The sequence below is a fragment of the Hyaena hyaena genome, unplaced genomic scaffold (assembly GCF_003009895.1).
Source record: "Hyaena hyaena isolate Hyena2069 unplaced genomic scaffold, ASM300989v1 scaffold_68, whole genome shotgun sequence".
Classification (NCBI taxonomy): Eukaryota; Metazoa; Chordata; class Mammalia; order Carnivora; family Hyaenidae; genus Hyaena; species Hyaena hyaena.
Window position 1 is genome coordinate 1963570 of NW_024080700.1, and position 17326 is coordinate 1980895.

At 48.7% G+C, this 17326-nt stretch overlaps 1 protein-coding gene and 1 long non-coding RNA gene across 2 annotated transcripts; one reads left to right on the forward strand and one right to left on the reverse strand.

Moving 5' to 3' along the window:
• The first annotated feature begins 127 nt into the window (after positions 1-127).
• Positions 128-13795, forward strand: LOC120232149. Its single transcript, XR_005528505.1, has 4 exons — positions 128-350; positions 3478-3617; positions 3720-3939; positions 13649-13795. It is a non-coding gene; the product is annotated as an uncharacterized LOC120232149 (long non-coding RNA).
• On the reverse strand, positions 13688-15722 carry MT4 (metallothionein 4). The gene is made up of 3 exons (XM_039232640.1): positions 15692-15722; positions 14220-14285; positions 13688-13779 (listed from the first exon to the last, which is right to left on the reverse strand). The coding sequence occupies exons 1-3, from the start codon at positions 15720-15722 to the stop codon at positions 13688-13690; spliced, it is 189 nt and encodes a 62-aa protein (XP_039088571.1).
• Between the last annotated feature and the right edge of the window lie 1604 nt (positions 15723-17326).

A 17326-nucleotide genomic window follows, 5' to 3' on the forward strand; every position in this document is an offset into this window, starting at 1 on the left:
CTCCATCTGGGCACAGGCTTAGGCGGACGCGCGCATTGCGGCAGCCGTCCCCCCGCCCCCGTCCTGGGCCCGGCCTGGAAGCTCCCCCAACCCCACCCCACCCCGCAGCCGTGTGCGTGCACTACCGGGTGCGCGCGGCGCCTCAACTCCTCTCCCGGGGCCACTTCCCTCCGCGTGCACAGGGGAGGACACCCCTCGCTCATCCGTGTGCACCTCTGGGGACGCGTCCGCAGCCGCAGCCGCCCCTGACCGAAAGTGCGCACTTCTCGCCTTAAACACGGCAGCACGGCATGTTTCCCAGCCCTTCCCTGCCTCTCCTCTCTTCTTATTCCAGGATTCTGGGGCGCCAGGTTAGTCAAAATGGGGTGCTGCGCTAGGACACCCCCTCCCCCCATTCCCTCATCTCTTAGCAAACAGGAAAATAATCCTAACACCAATGGAAGGGCCTTGCAAACTGGTTTTGGGAGGGGCTGGCTCTGGGAAGCCCAAAGGACAGCGCTGGGGTGACTGGTGGGAGGTTTGGGGGGAAGAGGGGTGGGCCTAGGTGGCTGCATCCCACGTTCACAGGGAAGCAGCTCTCCTTTTATCTTTTCCTTCTGCTGAGTCCCTTGTGCCTGTGGTAGGCTGAAAATATGTGTCCCCAAAAGATATCCATGCCAAATCCCAGAACCTGTAACCATTACCTTACTTCGAAAAGGAGTCTTTGTAGATGTCATTAAATTAAGGATCTTGGAATGGGATCATCTTGGATTGGGCCCTAAATCCAATGACAAGTATCCTTATAAGATACACAGAGAATAGACAGAAGAGGAGGCAGTGTGACCACAGGAGACGGAGATTGGAGTGATGTGGCCTATGGCCACCAGACCCAAAAGAGTTCACATCCTTCCTATGAGCCTCACTGTCCTTGCTCAGCAAGTGAAGACACTCAATCCTCAGGAAACAGAGGAGCAAAGGAAAGCGTTAGATAACTGGTCAAAGCTATGGAAGTAGAGGAAAGAATTGCTAATGGTGGCATTTCAGACAGTCAGTCGATCACTACAGTGTTTGAGAGGTGGAGGTTGGAGGCGAACATCCTAGGCCCTCTCAAGAATAGAAGTTCCTTTGCAAGCCCTCCCGAAGAACTCTTATCGGCTCTCCTGTCCTAGCTTCCACTTCTTTAAAAATATTTTTTTAAATATTTTATTTATTTTTGAGAGAGAGATAGAGACAGCATGAGCAGGGGAGGGTCAGAGAGAGAGGGAGGCACAGAATCTGAAGCAGGCTCCAGGCTCTGAACTAGCTGTCAGCACAGAGCCTGATGCGGGACTTGAACCCACAAACCGTGAGAACATGACCTGAGCTGAAGTCGGACGCTTAACCGACTAAGCCACCCAGGCGCCCCTAAAAACATTTTTTTGAGCGGAGTGGAGGTTGGGGGGGTGACACAGAATCCAAAGCAGACTCCAGCCTCGGAGCTGTCAACACGGAGCCCGACATGGGGCTCGAACCCAAGAATAGTGAGATCATGACCTGAGCCGAAGTCGGATACCCAACCTACTGAGCCACCCAGGCGCCCCTCTACTTCTTTTAAGGAGACACCCCCTTAGCACCTGCATCCCTCCCTCTTTAGAGGTGATCCCTAGGCTGTCCCCAAGGAAGACAGATCTGGTGAGCCTTCAGACTTTGGTTTTGCTGACTGGGGGAGACTGAGACTCAGAGACTGAGCACTGCTCCAGACGTCCCCAGAGCAGAGTGAGCCTCTGTCCTAGATCAGAGCTGGATGAGAATTTTCGACTGTTCGTTGGAAACCTGCCCTCCTTCAAGATATGAGCTGCCCCAGGGACCTCCAAAGGGCCTCATGTGAGGAGTTGAGCTAGCTGGTCCCGCATGTGTTGGTCTGTGAGTCGAACCAACCAATCACCATTCAGTAATGGTGGAAGAGGAGAAAACCAGAAGAGGAGAATCAAGAGGCCCAGGAGACATTATCATGTGATACCTCAAGGTATGCGGTGAAGTCCAGGTTGGTTCTCAACATAGACCTCATGCAATTTCAGATTGCAGAGCCTCACCAACCCTAGCATTACAGTTTATTTCCTGTTTGTTTTCATATTGCCTAAGGATACTCTGGCCCCAGTCTGGAATTGTTTATAGCCCTCAGGGCTTCAATATCTAGGACTTTCAGTGCAAGGGAAGTGGACAAGCCAACACATTTAGTCAGAGCTGCCCCCGCTCTCACCCCTCAGGCCTTTCAGGCTTCCTTGGGATTGAGGCTTCAGGCGTGGGAGAGCAGTCCCACCCCACCCCAACCCCTCACGGGTGTGTGAACTCAGCTGGGCTAAGGGATGTCCCAGAGAGCTGTAAAACATTATTTCTGAGTGTGTCTGTGAGGGTGTTTCTCGAAGAGATTAGCATTTGCATTGGTAGACTGAGTAAAGAAGAGCGCCCTCACCAGTGTGGGTGGGCATCATGGATCTATTCTGGGCACCAATAGAACAAAAAGGCAAGAGAGGGCAAATTTGCTCTTCGCCTGAGCAGCAACATCCATCTTCTCCTGCCCTCAGGTATTGGTGTTCCTGGGTCTCAGGCTTCCAGACTCAGGCCGAATTATACCACCGGCTTCCTTGGTATCCAGCTTTCAGAGGACAGATTGTAGGACTTCTCAGCTTCTATAATTGTGTGAGCCAATTCCTATAATAAATATATATATATAAGTGCTTATTATATATGTAATATGTATATCATGTCAAGATCCACCAGGCACCTGGGTGGCTCAGTTGGTTAAGTGTCCGACTCTTGGTTTCGGCTCAGGTCAGGATCTCATGGCGGGCTCCACTCTGTCATCATGGAGCCTGCTTGGGATTCTCTCTCTCCCCTACCCCCTCTCTCTGTGCCCCTCCCCTGCTCGATCGCTCTCTCAAAATAAGGGAGCCCTGACTCATGTACATAGCACATCCAAGGGTTGCCAGGATATTGAAGGGTCTGAAAACCACAACATCCTTCTGAAACACACTATCTCTCCACCCATTCTTCACATGGGTGGCTCTCATCTCTCAGTTCCCAGCTTCTATGAGCTCCAAAGAACATTTTATATAGGTGTGTCCTTCCAGAGGGTCTCCCTCATGTCCACCTTTATTCCCCTCCGTCCTGTCATTAATTTTCACAGCCTAAAATGATTTGTCCATGCTCCTGCCCATGCCGCACCTCCCCTGGGGTATCCACAGGGCTCTCTCTTTTCTTTCTTTGCTTCTAAGTCTTTGCCCAAATCTTGCTGTCTCCATGAAGCCGACCATGATCACCCTACTTAAAAGCAGCACATGTCTCAAACTGCCAGGACTTCTGGTCCCCCATATCTTGCTCTATCTTTTCTTTTTTCACGACATTTAACACCATCTGACAAACTAAAATAATTGACTTATAAAGTTTATACGCAGTCGGTCACCCCTGCTAGAATGTAGGCATCAAAAGCCTATAAGGGATCATTGCTTTTGTTCACAGACAGGTCCGAAGTGCCTAGAACAGTGTTCTGTATGTGGGAGATATTCAAGACACACTTCCTGAATGAAAAAATGAATGAATGGCTCTCAAGTCAAGCTGGCTGGGTTCACAGTCTGTCCCTGCCATCAACTAGTGATGGGGTAAGTTGTTAGCAAGTTGCTTAATATTTCCATGCCTTGAGTTGCTCAAGGGTTCCCACTTGTGATTCCTAAATGGGAATAATAGTAATTCCTACCTCACAGGTTTGTCAGAGGCTTAAATTGGATGACCCTTGGAAAGCTCTCTGGGCAGGGCCCTGACCTTGCTGGCTTTTCCCATGTACAAGTGAGTGTGAGCCTGGGGAGGTCCGAGGAGGACGCCACAGAGAGCCTGGGATCCCTCTGACTCCTTCGGGACGCCCAGCTCCACCGTCCTCCTCAGCTCTGTGCTCCCTGAATCGCTGCTGCTTCCACAGGATTCCAGGTGAAAGCTTGGACCAGATAAATCACAGCCATTGGTCCTCCTTTTGGCACCCGCCCCCGACCCCAGGGCTTTCTGGGAGAAGGGAGTTCACAGAGACGTTTTTTACTTTCCAATTACATTGGGGCCAGGAGGCGGGGACAGGTAGGCTGAGGGGTGGAGATCATTCAGGGTGATCAACTAATGGACAGAAAATCTCCAGATGAGCTCAGAAAAAAGCAAGGAGTCTAGCGAGTTCCACCTCTAGCTGAAATGGATCCTGGGCAGCATTAGATGGTTGCACTGCCCTCAAAGGGCCTCCTAATTGACTCTCCTGGGACGAGCAATTGACCAGGAATTCAGCAGCCTGGGGACAGAGATGTACCAAGAGAGTTTGCAGATAGTGCTTATCTACAAATAAAGCCATTTCTTGGAGAGATCTGGCTTTATTAGTCAAATGAATGTTAAGTGAGCAGTTTTATCCACAGGGGCAGCTGAAACAGAAAGGGCTCTGGTCACAGAGAGGGTAAGGAGGTGGAAGGTGGGGGTGCGGTGGGGTGGGGCGGGGCGGAGGCTCATCAGGCCATAGAACAACTTAACTAGAAATGTAATAACCCTCTGCCTCCGTGACTACCTCCTGTTTATGGCAAATGATTTAGTCTCTCCTCCATAGTAGTGATACAAGATCTCCTTTTAACATAAATTTAAGTGTAATAATAGACCAGGTGATAGGTGATTATGCCTAAAATCGTGTAGGTGGCTCTCGAAGGACAGCAGTCAGGGAAATATAGTCCCACACCAGGCTGGTCCCCTGAGTGCTCAGGTCCAACTTGGCTTCTGGTTCTGTCTCCTCTGCCCTCCTGTACCCTTCCTAGCCAGGCATTGGCACCTTTTGCATGGATTCTAAAGGCCACGAGGAGACTGTTCTTTTCTCTGATCACTGGTGGGATGGGAAGTGTTGGGAGGAGGAGGCAGGGAAAGCCTCCAATCTTCCAGGTTTCAGAAGGTGGCCAGGTTGACCCCAGCAATCGTGCTGATTCCTGGGGTTTACTCCTACCTCTAAGAATTTTCTCCAAGGGGCTCCTCCATAGAATAGGAACAGAGGTGGCCTGTCATCCCCTCTCAGTGACGGGCCTTGGGGAGTAGTCATTAAACCCTGAGCAAGTCAGGGCTCAAGCTGAACTGAGCTGGGCATTGGTGGGTTGGAGTTCAAGGGCCACCACTTGTGGAAGTTCTTGTGTGTGTTGGGGGCAGGAGCTCTGTGGCTGGGGGGGGTGGTGGTTATGATGAGGGAAGGATCCGTTTTAGCTGGGGCACCAGGAGAAGGCCCTCCCAAACTGTAGGAGACACTCTGGGTGTCAGCTTGGCAGCCACAGCAGGGCAACAGGGTCCTGCACCGCTCACATAACCCAGACCACTCTGACACTACTGCCAGAATCTTCTTCCTACATGCCGTGAGGGAAGACTGAAGTCCTTCAGAGAGACTGGCTTTGGTGTCAGACAGACCTGATTTTGAATCTCCCATTTCCCTCAGCTCCTTACCTCCTTACCTCTTGGGTTGTAGTGAACATTCAGGGAGATTCTTCATGCAGATTGCTTAATATGTTATAGGTATTCCACAAACAGTGCTCAGTGGGCACTTCTGTGTTCAGCAATCTTCTGGGATCTGGAACTAGCAACTGATGGACTCCAGTTCCTCTGGGCCTACTTTTCCATGTAGAGTCTGGCCCTCACCTACACTGGCAACCAAATGTAACCCATGCTAACCCCGAAATATCCCCCCTAAGCTTTCCTGCCTCCATGCTTTTGTGCATTGCAATTACCCCTTCTTGAAATGTCCTGCCCACAATTTTCACTTGCTTAAAATCCTACATAGGCTTCGAGGCCCTGCTTTAATACTGCCTCCTTCAGGAAGTCTTCAGTCCTGCCTGCAGCCAGACATAACTGCCCTTCTTGGAACTTCAATGGGGTTTTGCCTAGATATTTTCTTCCCTGTAGGAAAGGAGAGAGGGTATTCCTACAGCCTCCCTGACAGACTTGGAGGTCCCTAAAGGCAGAGGCTGAGAGAGGAGTTTCTTTCCTCTCCTCTCTTCTATGCTTAGCAAGCTCCCTGCACATCTGAAATGTCTTTGAAGGCTAAGTGAATGAATCAGTGTGAGACTGGAGAGTCTGACTTTGGGGTCACCCCTTTTTATGGGACCCCTTGAAGGCCAGGTCATGAAGAGTCAGGTTAAATTCTATATGTACTAATGAAGTTGCCCGGTGGCCCCCACCATCCTGCTTTGCGAAACGAGTGACGTGGTGGTGAATTCTCTCCTTCCATATCACAAACACTTATTGAGCACTGCACAATCCAGACATTGTGCTAGGAATGGCAGATTCAAAGGTGAGCAGGACAATGACCATCTTTTCTGAAAACCCACTGTCTGGGCAAGGAGGCATTTAATAAGAAATCTACACTTAGCAAGCTAAGCGCTGCCAGGAGAGAGCATAGCATGTTAGTGCCCGTGCCTTCCTGCATAAACCAGTCTCCCGTCCTCTCTCTCTCCCTTCCTTATTAGATCCCCCTCCACCACCACCCACTGCCCAGGTCTAGGGACAGGCAGCATTGCCTTTTTCCAGAAACAACCCCAGCACGGCTTGACCTAGCACTCAAGGTCTGTCTCACATCTCATCTTCCTTCGGTGCTTCTCTCCTGTTTGGCAGTTTTGCCCCCAGGGGACATTTGGCAATGTCTGAAAGCATTTTAGTTGTCACAAGGTGGCGGCAACAGCGGTGGTGGTGGGGGGGGGGAGGGGTGAGGGGTGATGCTTCTGGGATCTAATGGGTAGAGGCTGGGGATGCTACTAAACCGCAGATAATCTCACACGTCAATAGTGCTGAGATGGAGGAACCTTGCTTTACTTTCTCCTTTAACAACTTCCAAGATGATTTGTAGGAACTCAAACATAATAGGGAAGGGAACCAGGGGCATCAGAACCCCGGCCTCATCACCAGCTGGTGTCTTTGGACCCCTGACATCCTCTGTCAAATGTGGAGAATCATGCCTAGCCCCGCCTCCTTGACCAAGGTGACAGGGGACTGAAATACCAGAAAGTAAGTGAGAGCACTTGCCCAGGGTGGTTGATGGTGAGGCTGGGTCTGGAGAGGGAGGGAAGCCTCCATTTAGTGAATGTGTATTGAACTGTAGTCACATGGCCCAAAATTTCCAAGACTATTTCAGTTCCAAGTACTCTGCCTTTTCCTTGCCTCTAAAAATAAATTGTACAATTCAGGCCATCTGCACCTCAGATTAAAAAACATCTGGGTCTAGCTCCCCTCTCCCGCTTTTTCCTTCTTTGTTTATTGTAGAAATTTTGAAAAAATTAAAAAATACATATACAATCTTTTCAAATGTAAAAATAGAAGCCTGCAGTATACACTGATTTATAAATGACTTTTTTCCTTGCTTATCAGTAGATTACGAACATCTGTCCATGAAGTTAGTTTCATTTCTACAATTTTATTTTAGTAGGTTTATCCCACAATTTATTTTAAGTGGTTGTCTACTTTGACACACTTTTCTCATTTTCAGATCTTCACTATTATAACCCGTGATGTGATAAACATCTTGGTAGCTTTTGTGTGTGTAGATTCATGATTTTTTCCTCAGTATACAACATTCCTTATGCTAGAATTGCTGGCTCAAAGGGTGCATTTTTCCCCCTTTTCAAACAGTATTTGCTTATTTAAAAAAATGCTACTTCAGTAACTTTAGAAAAATCCAAAAAAATAGAAGGAAAAGGAAAAATTATCTTTTATCTGTGCTTTGAACACAACCACTGCTAACAGTGTAGCATATTTCATTTCCATATTTTATATTTTGTGTGGCTTCTTTTTTATTTTATTTATTATTTATTTTTAAATGTTTATTTATTTTGAGAGAGAGAGAGAGTACGAGCTGGGGGGATGGGGTGGGGGAGAAGGGCAAAGAAAGGGAGACAGAGAGAGAATCCCAAGCAGGCTCCATGCTGCCAGCCCAGAGATCCCACCAACCATGAGATCATGAACTGAGCCAAAATCAAGAATCGAATGCCTAACCAGCTTAGCTACCCAGGTGCCCCTGTGTGGCTTCTTTAAAAAAAAAAAAATACTGTATAGCTAATTTGTAGCCTAATATTTACTTAAGATTTTACCATACTTATTTCCTGTGTTTTTGCATTTTTTAGTGTCTGTATCATATCCTGTTATGTGTGAGGGCCATTGCTTACTTGAAGGATTTCGTAGACTTGAGGCCGTTTCCAGTTTTTCACAATTGTGGATAGTACTTCAATGAATCTTTTTGTGTGAGTGATGCCTTCTTTTTAATGTTTATTTAATATTTTTGAGAGAGAGAGAGGCAGAGAAAGAGGGAAACAGAGGCTCTGTGCTGACAGCAGTGAGCCCAATGTAGGGCTCAAACTCATGACCTGAGCTGAAGCCCGAGGCTTAACCGACTGAGCCACCCAGGCGCCCCTGAGTGATGCTTTTTTATTTTCCCTTGAATTTGTGGCAGATTCTTTAGACAGGTTTCCAGAAGTGAAGTTACTGGGACAAAGGAAGATTTCATGGCTCTTAGACGTACATTGTCCTGGGAATCTGGGTGGTTTACACATCGCCTTTTAATGGGCCCTTGGAAAATGTTGCCTGATTTATCTTCCCTGCAACTGTGTCTAGGGTTCTAAGCCCTTTCTGGGATCTCTTGGGTCCCAAACCCAGCCAGACTGAGAGACAGTTATGACCTCAACTCTTGCACAATGTCCAGGGCTCACAGCTACTCCTCCACACCTGCCTCTGGACCTCGAGCGCCCCCTGCAGTCCATGTAAGGAACTTCCTTCCCCATCCTGTGACCTGCATTTCATTGCTTCTTCACCAAGCCTTCCTCTGGCTTCCATTCAAGTTGGACAATGTCCTGAGCAGGTGCAGACTCTGTCACAGTCTCTCAGCGGTCTCCGTTGTCCCTTAGGCGGTACAAGCACACAATCCATGATATGCCAACCTCCTGACACAGTACCTTCCAGCTCCCTGCAGCTCTTCCTTGAGAAAGCTCTTCTTTATCTTGATGTAAAATCTATTTCCTTGGTGTTTCCTCGCACTGTTCATGTTTTACTGCTCATGGCCACCTGTAACGAGTCTGCTCACTTTTCACTTCGGCACTTACCCCCCAGCTTATCTTACTTACCCTGCGGTCTTCAAGAGTCTCTCTCAACCATTTGTGGCTGAGTTTGGGAAGAGATCCTTAGCTTCTTTGAGTCTCAGTTTTCTCACCTGTAGAATGGAGATAAGAATCCCTATCCTGAAGCGTTGTTGTAAAGATAAATTAATACCACTAAAAAGCCTAGCCTGCAATTTTGGCTCAAGATGGTAGACTGAGCATATGCACTTACCTGTCCTTCCTCCTAAGAATCCATTGAAAGAAACTCAAGAAAGACAAAAAAGGGAAAAGAAAAAACTAATAAAGGAAGTGAGAATTGGTGCGGGGGAGGATGGCTTGGACAGCACATCAATGGATGAGAGGTTACAACATTTTTCTGGAATACTGGAATGGGTCAAATCACATTGATGGGTAAATGGGAGGACAAGAAGCCACAGCTCAGATCAAAAAGTAGAGACTTTGGGGGTTCTGTCTTATTATGTTTTGGTTTGGTTGGAGGAGTCAGGATGGGAGAACAGAAGAGAAAGTGGTCACAGAAACCAGGATGGGGACTGATAGAAGATGTAGCTATAGAAGAGCCTCGTGATCATCATGTCAGCCTCCTTCACGACCCCGCCAGTTGCCCCCAGCCTGAGGCTGTGAGATGTCTCAGAAGAAATGGAATAACCAGTCTAGGAGGGGCCAGGGCTCGCAGAAAAGGGTCCGAGGAGGCCCTTTTGGTTTTGACACTGAGGGATGGGCCACACCTGCTTGCCAGCTCCCCACCTGGACATGCTTAACCCAAGCCTGCCGGTCAGCAAGCCTCCTTGACACCCCTAGAGCCTGCTGGCAGCTCAAAGAAGCAGAAATAGTTCCAGAAAGAGGAAACTTTATGACAAAAATTAAAAAAACATTTAGTGTATCAGAGAGATTCAGGAAATGACTTCATTTAATCAAACAAACAAGGTGTTATGATAAATGTTTAGAGAAGAAGTTCTTATATATTAAAATATGATTGACCCAATTTTCAAAGATCAGTAAAAGGATTGCAAATAGGCTGAGAAATTTCTCAAAACCTTCTGATGAAAAATAAAGGGCAGCCCATGTTAGTGTTTATAGCAGCAACACTGAATGTGAGAAGACAGTGGAGCGATGCTTTCTAAAGTGCTAAAAAAATGATACCGAACTTCAAATTGGATATCCAGCCAGATTACCAGTCAGGCGTGAGAGAAAAATAAAGGTGCTTTCTGATGTTTAAGGAGTTCAAAACCTCTTCTTAATTCATCCTTTTGGTAAAAAATTGCTTGAGGATGTACTCCAGCAAAATAGAAAGGAGCCCGAGATAGAGGATGATGGGGTAATCCAGGAAACAATGGATCTAACCTCGGAGAATGATGAAAAGACATCCCAGAAAGATAGTAGTACAGAGATGAGGAAAGAAGGCAATATATAGTATATTGGTCAATGAATAGCAAGAAGGAAAAGGCGATTAGAAACGCAAGGAAAAACAAAAGCCTCATGGTCCTTGATGGCCACCGCGACCTAGGCTGGTGGAGTTGACGGCTGCTCCCAGCCTCTAATGGGCCCTGGTATTGTCGGCATGAATGAACACCGCCCCTGAGCTTGAGTTCTCCCCGCCACATCTGGAAACGATGCAGGGGAGATGTTGGGCCCAGTGCCTGGCAAGAAGTGAGTGCTCAGTATTTTAATCTGTTATTAGACCACTTTATTCTTTTAAGTAACAGATACCGTGCATGTGGCATAGGTTCTTATCCAAGATCTCCTCGGGGATCCAGGCTCAGGGGGCCTGTGAATTCTCTAAGATCAGATGTAAAATTGAGTGAGGGTTTTAGTATGTGCATTTTTAGGCAGAGGAAGGCTCACTGCTGCCAGTGTTTCTTTCTTTCTTTTTTTTAAATGCTTAATTTGAGAGAGAGAGAGAGAGAACAGGAGGAGGCAGAGAGAGAGGGAGACACAGAATCTGAAGCAGGCTCAGAGCTGTGCTGACAGCTCTGAGTCTGACGCGGGGCTTGAACTCACAAACCATGAGATCATGACCCGAGCCGCGCCGGCTCCGACAGGTCCAGGGGTCCCTGAAGGATGGATGGTGTCGGCGAAAGAGAGTGAGAGAGCCCCGAGATTCTTTCTGATCACCAGGCAGGCATCTCTGTCCTGTCAGTTTCGGTGTCTTTATTTATAGGTTAAATGATAACATGACATCAGAAAAAGGAATTTTTACAATGGATAACTCTTTGTGATAAGATGCTTTGGAAAGTGTACAGAAGCAGGTTTTACAGAAATATTCTTGCAGAACTATTCCAATTATAGTGAGGTTAAGTAAATCTTATAACTAAAGATGTAGCAGGGTATTCTTAGTAAAAGACAGGATACATATTTGTTCTAAGTTAATAACGCTAAGGTTAGGTCATAGGTTAAGTGTAAAGATAATGCTTTAGCTACTCTTATCTATCCTCATCCCAGCCACCTGTAAGGGAGGGTATTTGCAGAAAGTAGGCCTTGGGGAAGGGACTGCCGTCCATCACCAATTAGGAGAAGGTGTAAGTGTTAACTTAAGTTCTGCCCTTATCTGTACCTTAACTCTAAATTAGGCTCTTTGTCTCGGGCCAGGCTCAGTTGTAATTCTTGTGTTCTTAACCCCATAAGTCTTGGATCTGCAAGGCCCTTAGGAAGAGCCTTTTGACAATCATCCATAGAGCTTTCATCTAAAATCTCTCTTGTAAAGGCAGGAATATGCTTTTCCTTATGAGGTATCTGTGTTCAGAATATTGGTCTGATATGGAATATTGTGAGGCCTGGTCAATACCAGCACAACATGAGCCAGTAGTAGCAGGAGATACCAGTTTTCATTTCTCATGGCAGTAGCTGTGCAAACACTGCCATTTCCTTGCTGTGATTGCCCTCAATAGAGGCCGGTGCGGCCCTCGACAAAGCCTGATGCTTAACTGACTGAGCCGCCCAGGCGCCCCTGCCAGTGTGTCATATAAATGTTTATGGTCCCTGCTCTGCACAGTCTCTGGCAGGTGGTAGGCTCAGTGACAACTCTGCCATGAAAGAGACACGTATGGAGTTTCCTCTTTGTCTCCCATTGTGTTTCCTCCATTGATTCTTGTTTGGTCACCATATCTTTTTGTGATTTAATCTTATTTTTCCTTCTACATACTCTTCTCTCTTAAGTGGAAAAAAGGACTTGACAGAGAAATTACTATATAAGGGAAAACACCAAGTTTCCCCAGCTACATAGTACACTGGTGTGTGTGTGTGTGTGTGTGTGTGATGCAGTGTGTCACACGTGCTTGTACAGGCAGGGAATATCCCTGGAATATAAGTAGGTGGTTATAGTCATTGTCTTGAGGAGGAGGGACTGGGGGGGCAAAGGTGGGAAGGAGACTTAAACCCTTTGTATCTTTTGTATTTTCTACATTATATATGTAGACCTATTTAAAAATAAGTTGTTTTTTTTTTTTAAATCAAGGATTCCTCCACGCAACCCACCCCTTGCAGGGCTCTTGAAGGGATTAAATGATAGTGTGTGTAAAATGCTCAGCACCGTGGCTGATGCGTTATAAGCGCTGCATAATGACATAATGGCAGCACTTAGAGTCATCAAGCTTAGTTGGACTTGGGCCAGGGCAGCAAAAGCTCTGATGCCTGTGTCAGCAATCTGGTGGGGGAGGCGGGGGGAGGAGGTAGCAAAGACCTCAGATTCTCTTTACATTGACTTCTGTGACATGTAAGAACTTCAATGAATGGTGTCAGTTTCTCCTGGCTTGTGTCTGTCTGTCACCCAGTCCCAAAGTGGGCCCAAATAACCAAACCAGGGTGCTAGCGCCCTCAGTACCTTGGCCTTGGGGGTTTTCCTCAGATCCACACAGACCTCCTACCCTAGGAGATCATGGACAGTTCAGGGCTAGAGTTCCTTAAACAGCACCATTCATACAATGAGGCATCCTGGGCAGCTTTATGCCAGGAGAGCCTGCCTAAGATTGAGCTGGTTCCAAAGCAGACCCTGTACAAGAAGTTTTGTTGGATGGGGATCCCAGGAAGCACTGGTGGGAGAATGGAGAAGTGAGTCAGGGAAAGAAGGAAGCTGATATGGAGTATGTTAATGAGCAGGTTACCACCCGCAGGCACCTGTCAGATTTGTCAGTAAAGATGGGGTAAAGATGGGGAGGGGCAGTATTCGTCCACCAACTTCCCTTTGTCACCAAAGGACTGTCCCCAGGGGCACTGATTTCCCAGTACTCCTGGCCTGCTCTGTGCAGGCCTCAAGCGAGCGCGTGCAGCAGGAGAGAGCCTTCCAGGCAGAGTTGCAGCTTCGTGTAATTAGCACCCCTCTGCGAAGGGGTGCGGGTTGGCACCTAGCATGTCTGCGACAGCGTCAACCCTTCTCGGTCCTGCGGGGTTACGGTAAGATAGTGCTCCGAGCCATCAGACAACCATGAGTGGAAACTTTATTACTGCAAGCACTTTACATGAATGTCACCAACACCACATCTGAGCAAATATATAAAAAGCATAACCTATTGTACAAGAATTCTAACTTCTAATGGTCTGTACAGATGCTTCCCAGGCCTTGCCTCCAGCATGACAGATGCGTTTCAGGGGCAGCAGCTGCACTTGTCTGAGCCCCCTTTGCAGATGCAGCCCCGGGCACACTTGGCACAGCCCGGGGGGCAGCAAGGACAGCAGCCTGGAAGGGTCAGAAGACAGACGGGTCAGTTTGGGGGCCACACCCCCATCTTCCCACTTACTCTCCCGCCACTTAGTGAAAGCAGAGCATGCCACAGGCCGCAGTCCACGTTAGCAGGAGACCTGGGATAGGAGCTTGTGGGGTGTTAGAGCCAGAGGGGACCTCGGGCGTCATCAAGAATTTGCCAGATGCTCCGAGAGGGGAAGGGGTTTGCTCAAGGTCATTGGTCAGTGGCAGATCAAGACTAAAACTCAGAGCTCATGACTCCAGGCCAGTGCTCCTTCTCTTTCACCACTGGCCACAACAGGACCTCCCGGCAGCCCTCTTCCTATGCAAGCCTCTGGAAACTGCTTCGTCCCACCATGGCTGGGGGGTTGAGAAGGGCGGGAACAGACTTTCCTGGCTTCTGGCCGGGGGTGTACCTGGTCAGCAGAACTCACTTTTTCGACACGTTTTACAGTTGCAAGTTGTGCATTTGCAGTTGTCTCCACAGATGCAAATGCCTCCTAGAAGAGAAGACAGAGCCACAGTGTAAGGATTGAGGTCGAACAGGGACACGTGCTGTACTGCACATCATCACGGTGGCCAAGTCCATGGGCTGTCCTTGGGGAGGGGCTGGGCAAGAGGGGGAGGTGCCGCTGAGCCTCACAGGGGTGTGCAGGGCCCCTTAATGGTTCCCGGTCACAGACCGTGGATGGAAACCGGGGTTGCTGTGCCCAGCCCTGCAGCCGGGATACTTGCTACACTGCGGATTTCTGGGCCCGACCCTTGAGATATTCTGATTCATAAGTCTGGGGGGAGAAAAGGGAATCATATTTTTTAATGTTTAGTTTTGAGAGGTGAGGAGGGACAGAGAGAGGCAGGAAAGAGGATCTGAGGCAGGCTCTGCGTTGACAGCGGAGAACCTGGATGCGGGACTTGAACTCTTGAACCTTGAGCTGGCGACCTGAGCCGAAGTCGGACACCTAACCATTGAGCCACCCAAGGGCCCCGGGAATCATATTTTAAAAAGTGACCCAGATGATTCTGATGTATAGTCAGGTCTGAGAACCCCTAGACTAGGCCACGTCTACTAAGCCCAAGGTCCCCCAAGGGCTATCGAAGCCTTGTATACCCTCCTCACCTTTTCAAGGCATCAGGCAAGATGGCAACCCCAAATGGGCAGGAGAAAGAGCCAGGGACATAAATAACCTCCGAGTGACAGCCCCGGCCATAGCTTGTTTTCATACAAAAGCCATCCACGCTTAAAAAAACAGAATCATCCCACCTATCATTGTGAGTGTCAAAATGCTGGAAGCTTCTGTCTCTTTGGCAAGTTTTGGGTATAGACATGTCCCGTATAGGACCAGAGAGGCTTATGAAAATTCTTGATAACATTTCCTAAGGCCATAAAGACCAGGATGTCCCTAAACTCTGACCTCTGTCCTCCTGTGCTATGCGCTTACGTGAAATTAAGGGATTTCAGAGACTCGGGGGCCCATGTAGGCTTCTAATAACTCCCGTGACATCTTCAAGTGCCTTATGATTTTAACACTTTCATAACAACACTGGGGGGTGGGCAGCTGGGGACGAGTGACCCTAGTTTTTTGGATGAGGAAACTGAGTGTCGGAAATATGAAGTGTCAGGAATGAATGGCAGCCATGGGCTAAAACCAGATTGCCAGATTCTGAGCCACAGCACCTCCTCAACTCTGGTGGCTGCCCCTAGGGGCCTGACACTAAGTGCCCCTCAATGCTACCAATCAGGCTGGTAGGCAACAGAGTGGGAGCTGCCCCGGAGGTCACCCGTCTGAGACAAACCCCACTGACAGCTCCTAATTGGAGGAAGAGAAATATTCATCAGAGCCCTGTGGGGTTCCTATCAGAAGCTGGTGCAAGGTCCCAGGACCCCAGAACAGGCATGCTTACTCACCAGACATACAGGTGCATTCCCCGGGGTCCATGGTCCAGGTGTTCAGGAGGCTCCAGTGCTATCACAGCTGGGGAAGAGAAGCTGAGCGAGCAGCTGCTGGAGGTTCCCTATTTATAGCTGTGTAGGTGTGCACTTGGGCGCACCCCACCTGTCCCTGGGGCCAGACGCCCTGCACACGGCCCAGCCAGACGCTGTGGGCTGGGGGTTGGAGAGAGCGGGCAGAAGGAGGGCAGAGGAGAGGGAGGGCAGTACAGTCACACAGGTGGCTTCTCACAAGGGGTGCAGGTGGCTCATCCACCCATCTGCCCATGTGCCAAGGTGTCAGGGAGCCAGGCTTAGGCTCCAGTGGCACTCATAATGCTCAGATTGGCTGCTGTACCTGTCTGCTCACCAGGCCCTATGCAATCTGCCATTTCTCCTCCTTTCTTCATAGGGCCTGGCTCGGGGCCTCATGCCATCTCTCCTGATCCTTCTCCCCTGACCATGGGTGGAAGGGGGCATCTATCCAGGGCCTTGGGCTTTAGAAAGCCCCACTGAGGCCTTCTTTTGGCAAGTCCTCCAGGCTCCCCGGGTGAGAAGGCCAAAGGTCAGCAGCATATGCCCAACCGAAGTGTGCAACCTCTCCTTCTAGACCATACACATAACACTCTGGATTCTGGAATCTTCTCTCATCCCAAGCCAGCTTGCTTCCAAGGGTTTGCTCAGACCTCTGCCCCAGGCTCCCAAGGGCCCATGGGCAGCCAGCATGTGTCACTCTAGGCCTGAAGGGTGGCTGGAGGTAGCTGTTTGCTGGGGGTACAGAGTTTGGATGTGTGGGCTGGGTGCCCACTGGTGTGCGTGAGGCCTCTCCGAGTGAGGGAAGGAGCTAGGGATGGGAAAGGAAGGGCAGTGGACCCCAGATTGGGGGTTGGGGCCATGGAGCATATCTCTAGGCACCTTCCAGTGCGAGGATTTGAGAATTAAACATTTGAAGCTGGTCCTTTAGGTGGCTATGAAGCTCTCTTTGTCACAGTAGGGGGATAGAATATTTTATTTGTTAATTTGATTTATAACTTTTAGATATTTTAGCCAGTGGCATGTGAACCTCCATTTGTGCTCTTGTTCTGCCTCCCTAAACATTAGGAGGGGCCTGGAGCCAGCCTTCTGTGGGCTTCTGTGCTTCTCTTCATTCTCCATGCTGCTTTGGAGATAGAGCCACCAAATAGCATTGGCCTTGTTATTCTCTTGCTGAAACCTTCAGTGGCTCCCACCTTCCACTGAATGAACTTGCATTCCAAGCTCAACTTACCTTTCCCAGGTCATTGCTCACTCTTCCCTTCTATCTGCTCCACCAAAACCTAAGGACTCCAGGCTCCCTGTACCTGCCTTGAACTTTTCCACATCCAGGCCTCTACTCCTATCAGGTGTTCATCTTTCTCTACTCCCTTGAGTCCAAATAAATCCTCCTCATTTACCGAAGCATGAGCTCAAATGCCATTTGTTGAGTAGTAGACGCAAGAGGGGCTCTGTGGAGAACTAGCCCCCATCTGCATTGCAACCTCATTCTCTGATATAGGCAGTGGATTGCTCTTCAGTCCTATGTAAAGTGCTCTCCTGATGATGTGGCTTCAAACTGCCCCCAAAGCTGCCACCCTC

Coding starts and splice junctions, on each gene's coding strand:
- MT4 (XM_039232640.1), bottom strand. CDS start 15,722: ATGGACCCCGGGGAATGCACCTGTATGTCTG. Junction 14,286..15,691: donor GGAATGCACCTGTATGTCTG/GTGAGTAAGCAT, acceptor CTTCTCTTCTAG/GAGGCATTTGCATCTGTGGA. Junction 13,780..14,219: donor CTGTAAAACGTGTCGAAAAA/GTGAGTTCTGCT, acceptor TGACCCTTCCAG/GCTGCTGTCCTTGCTGCCCC.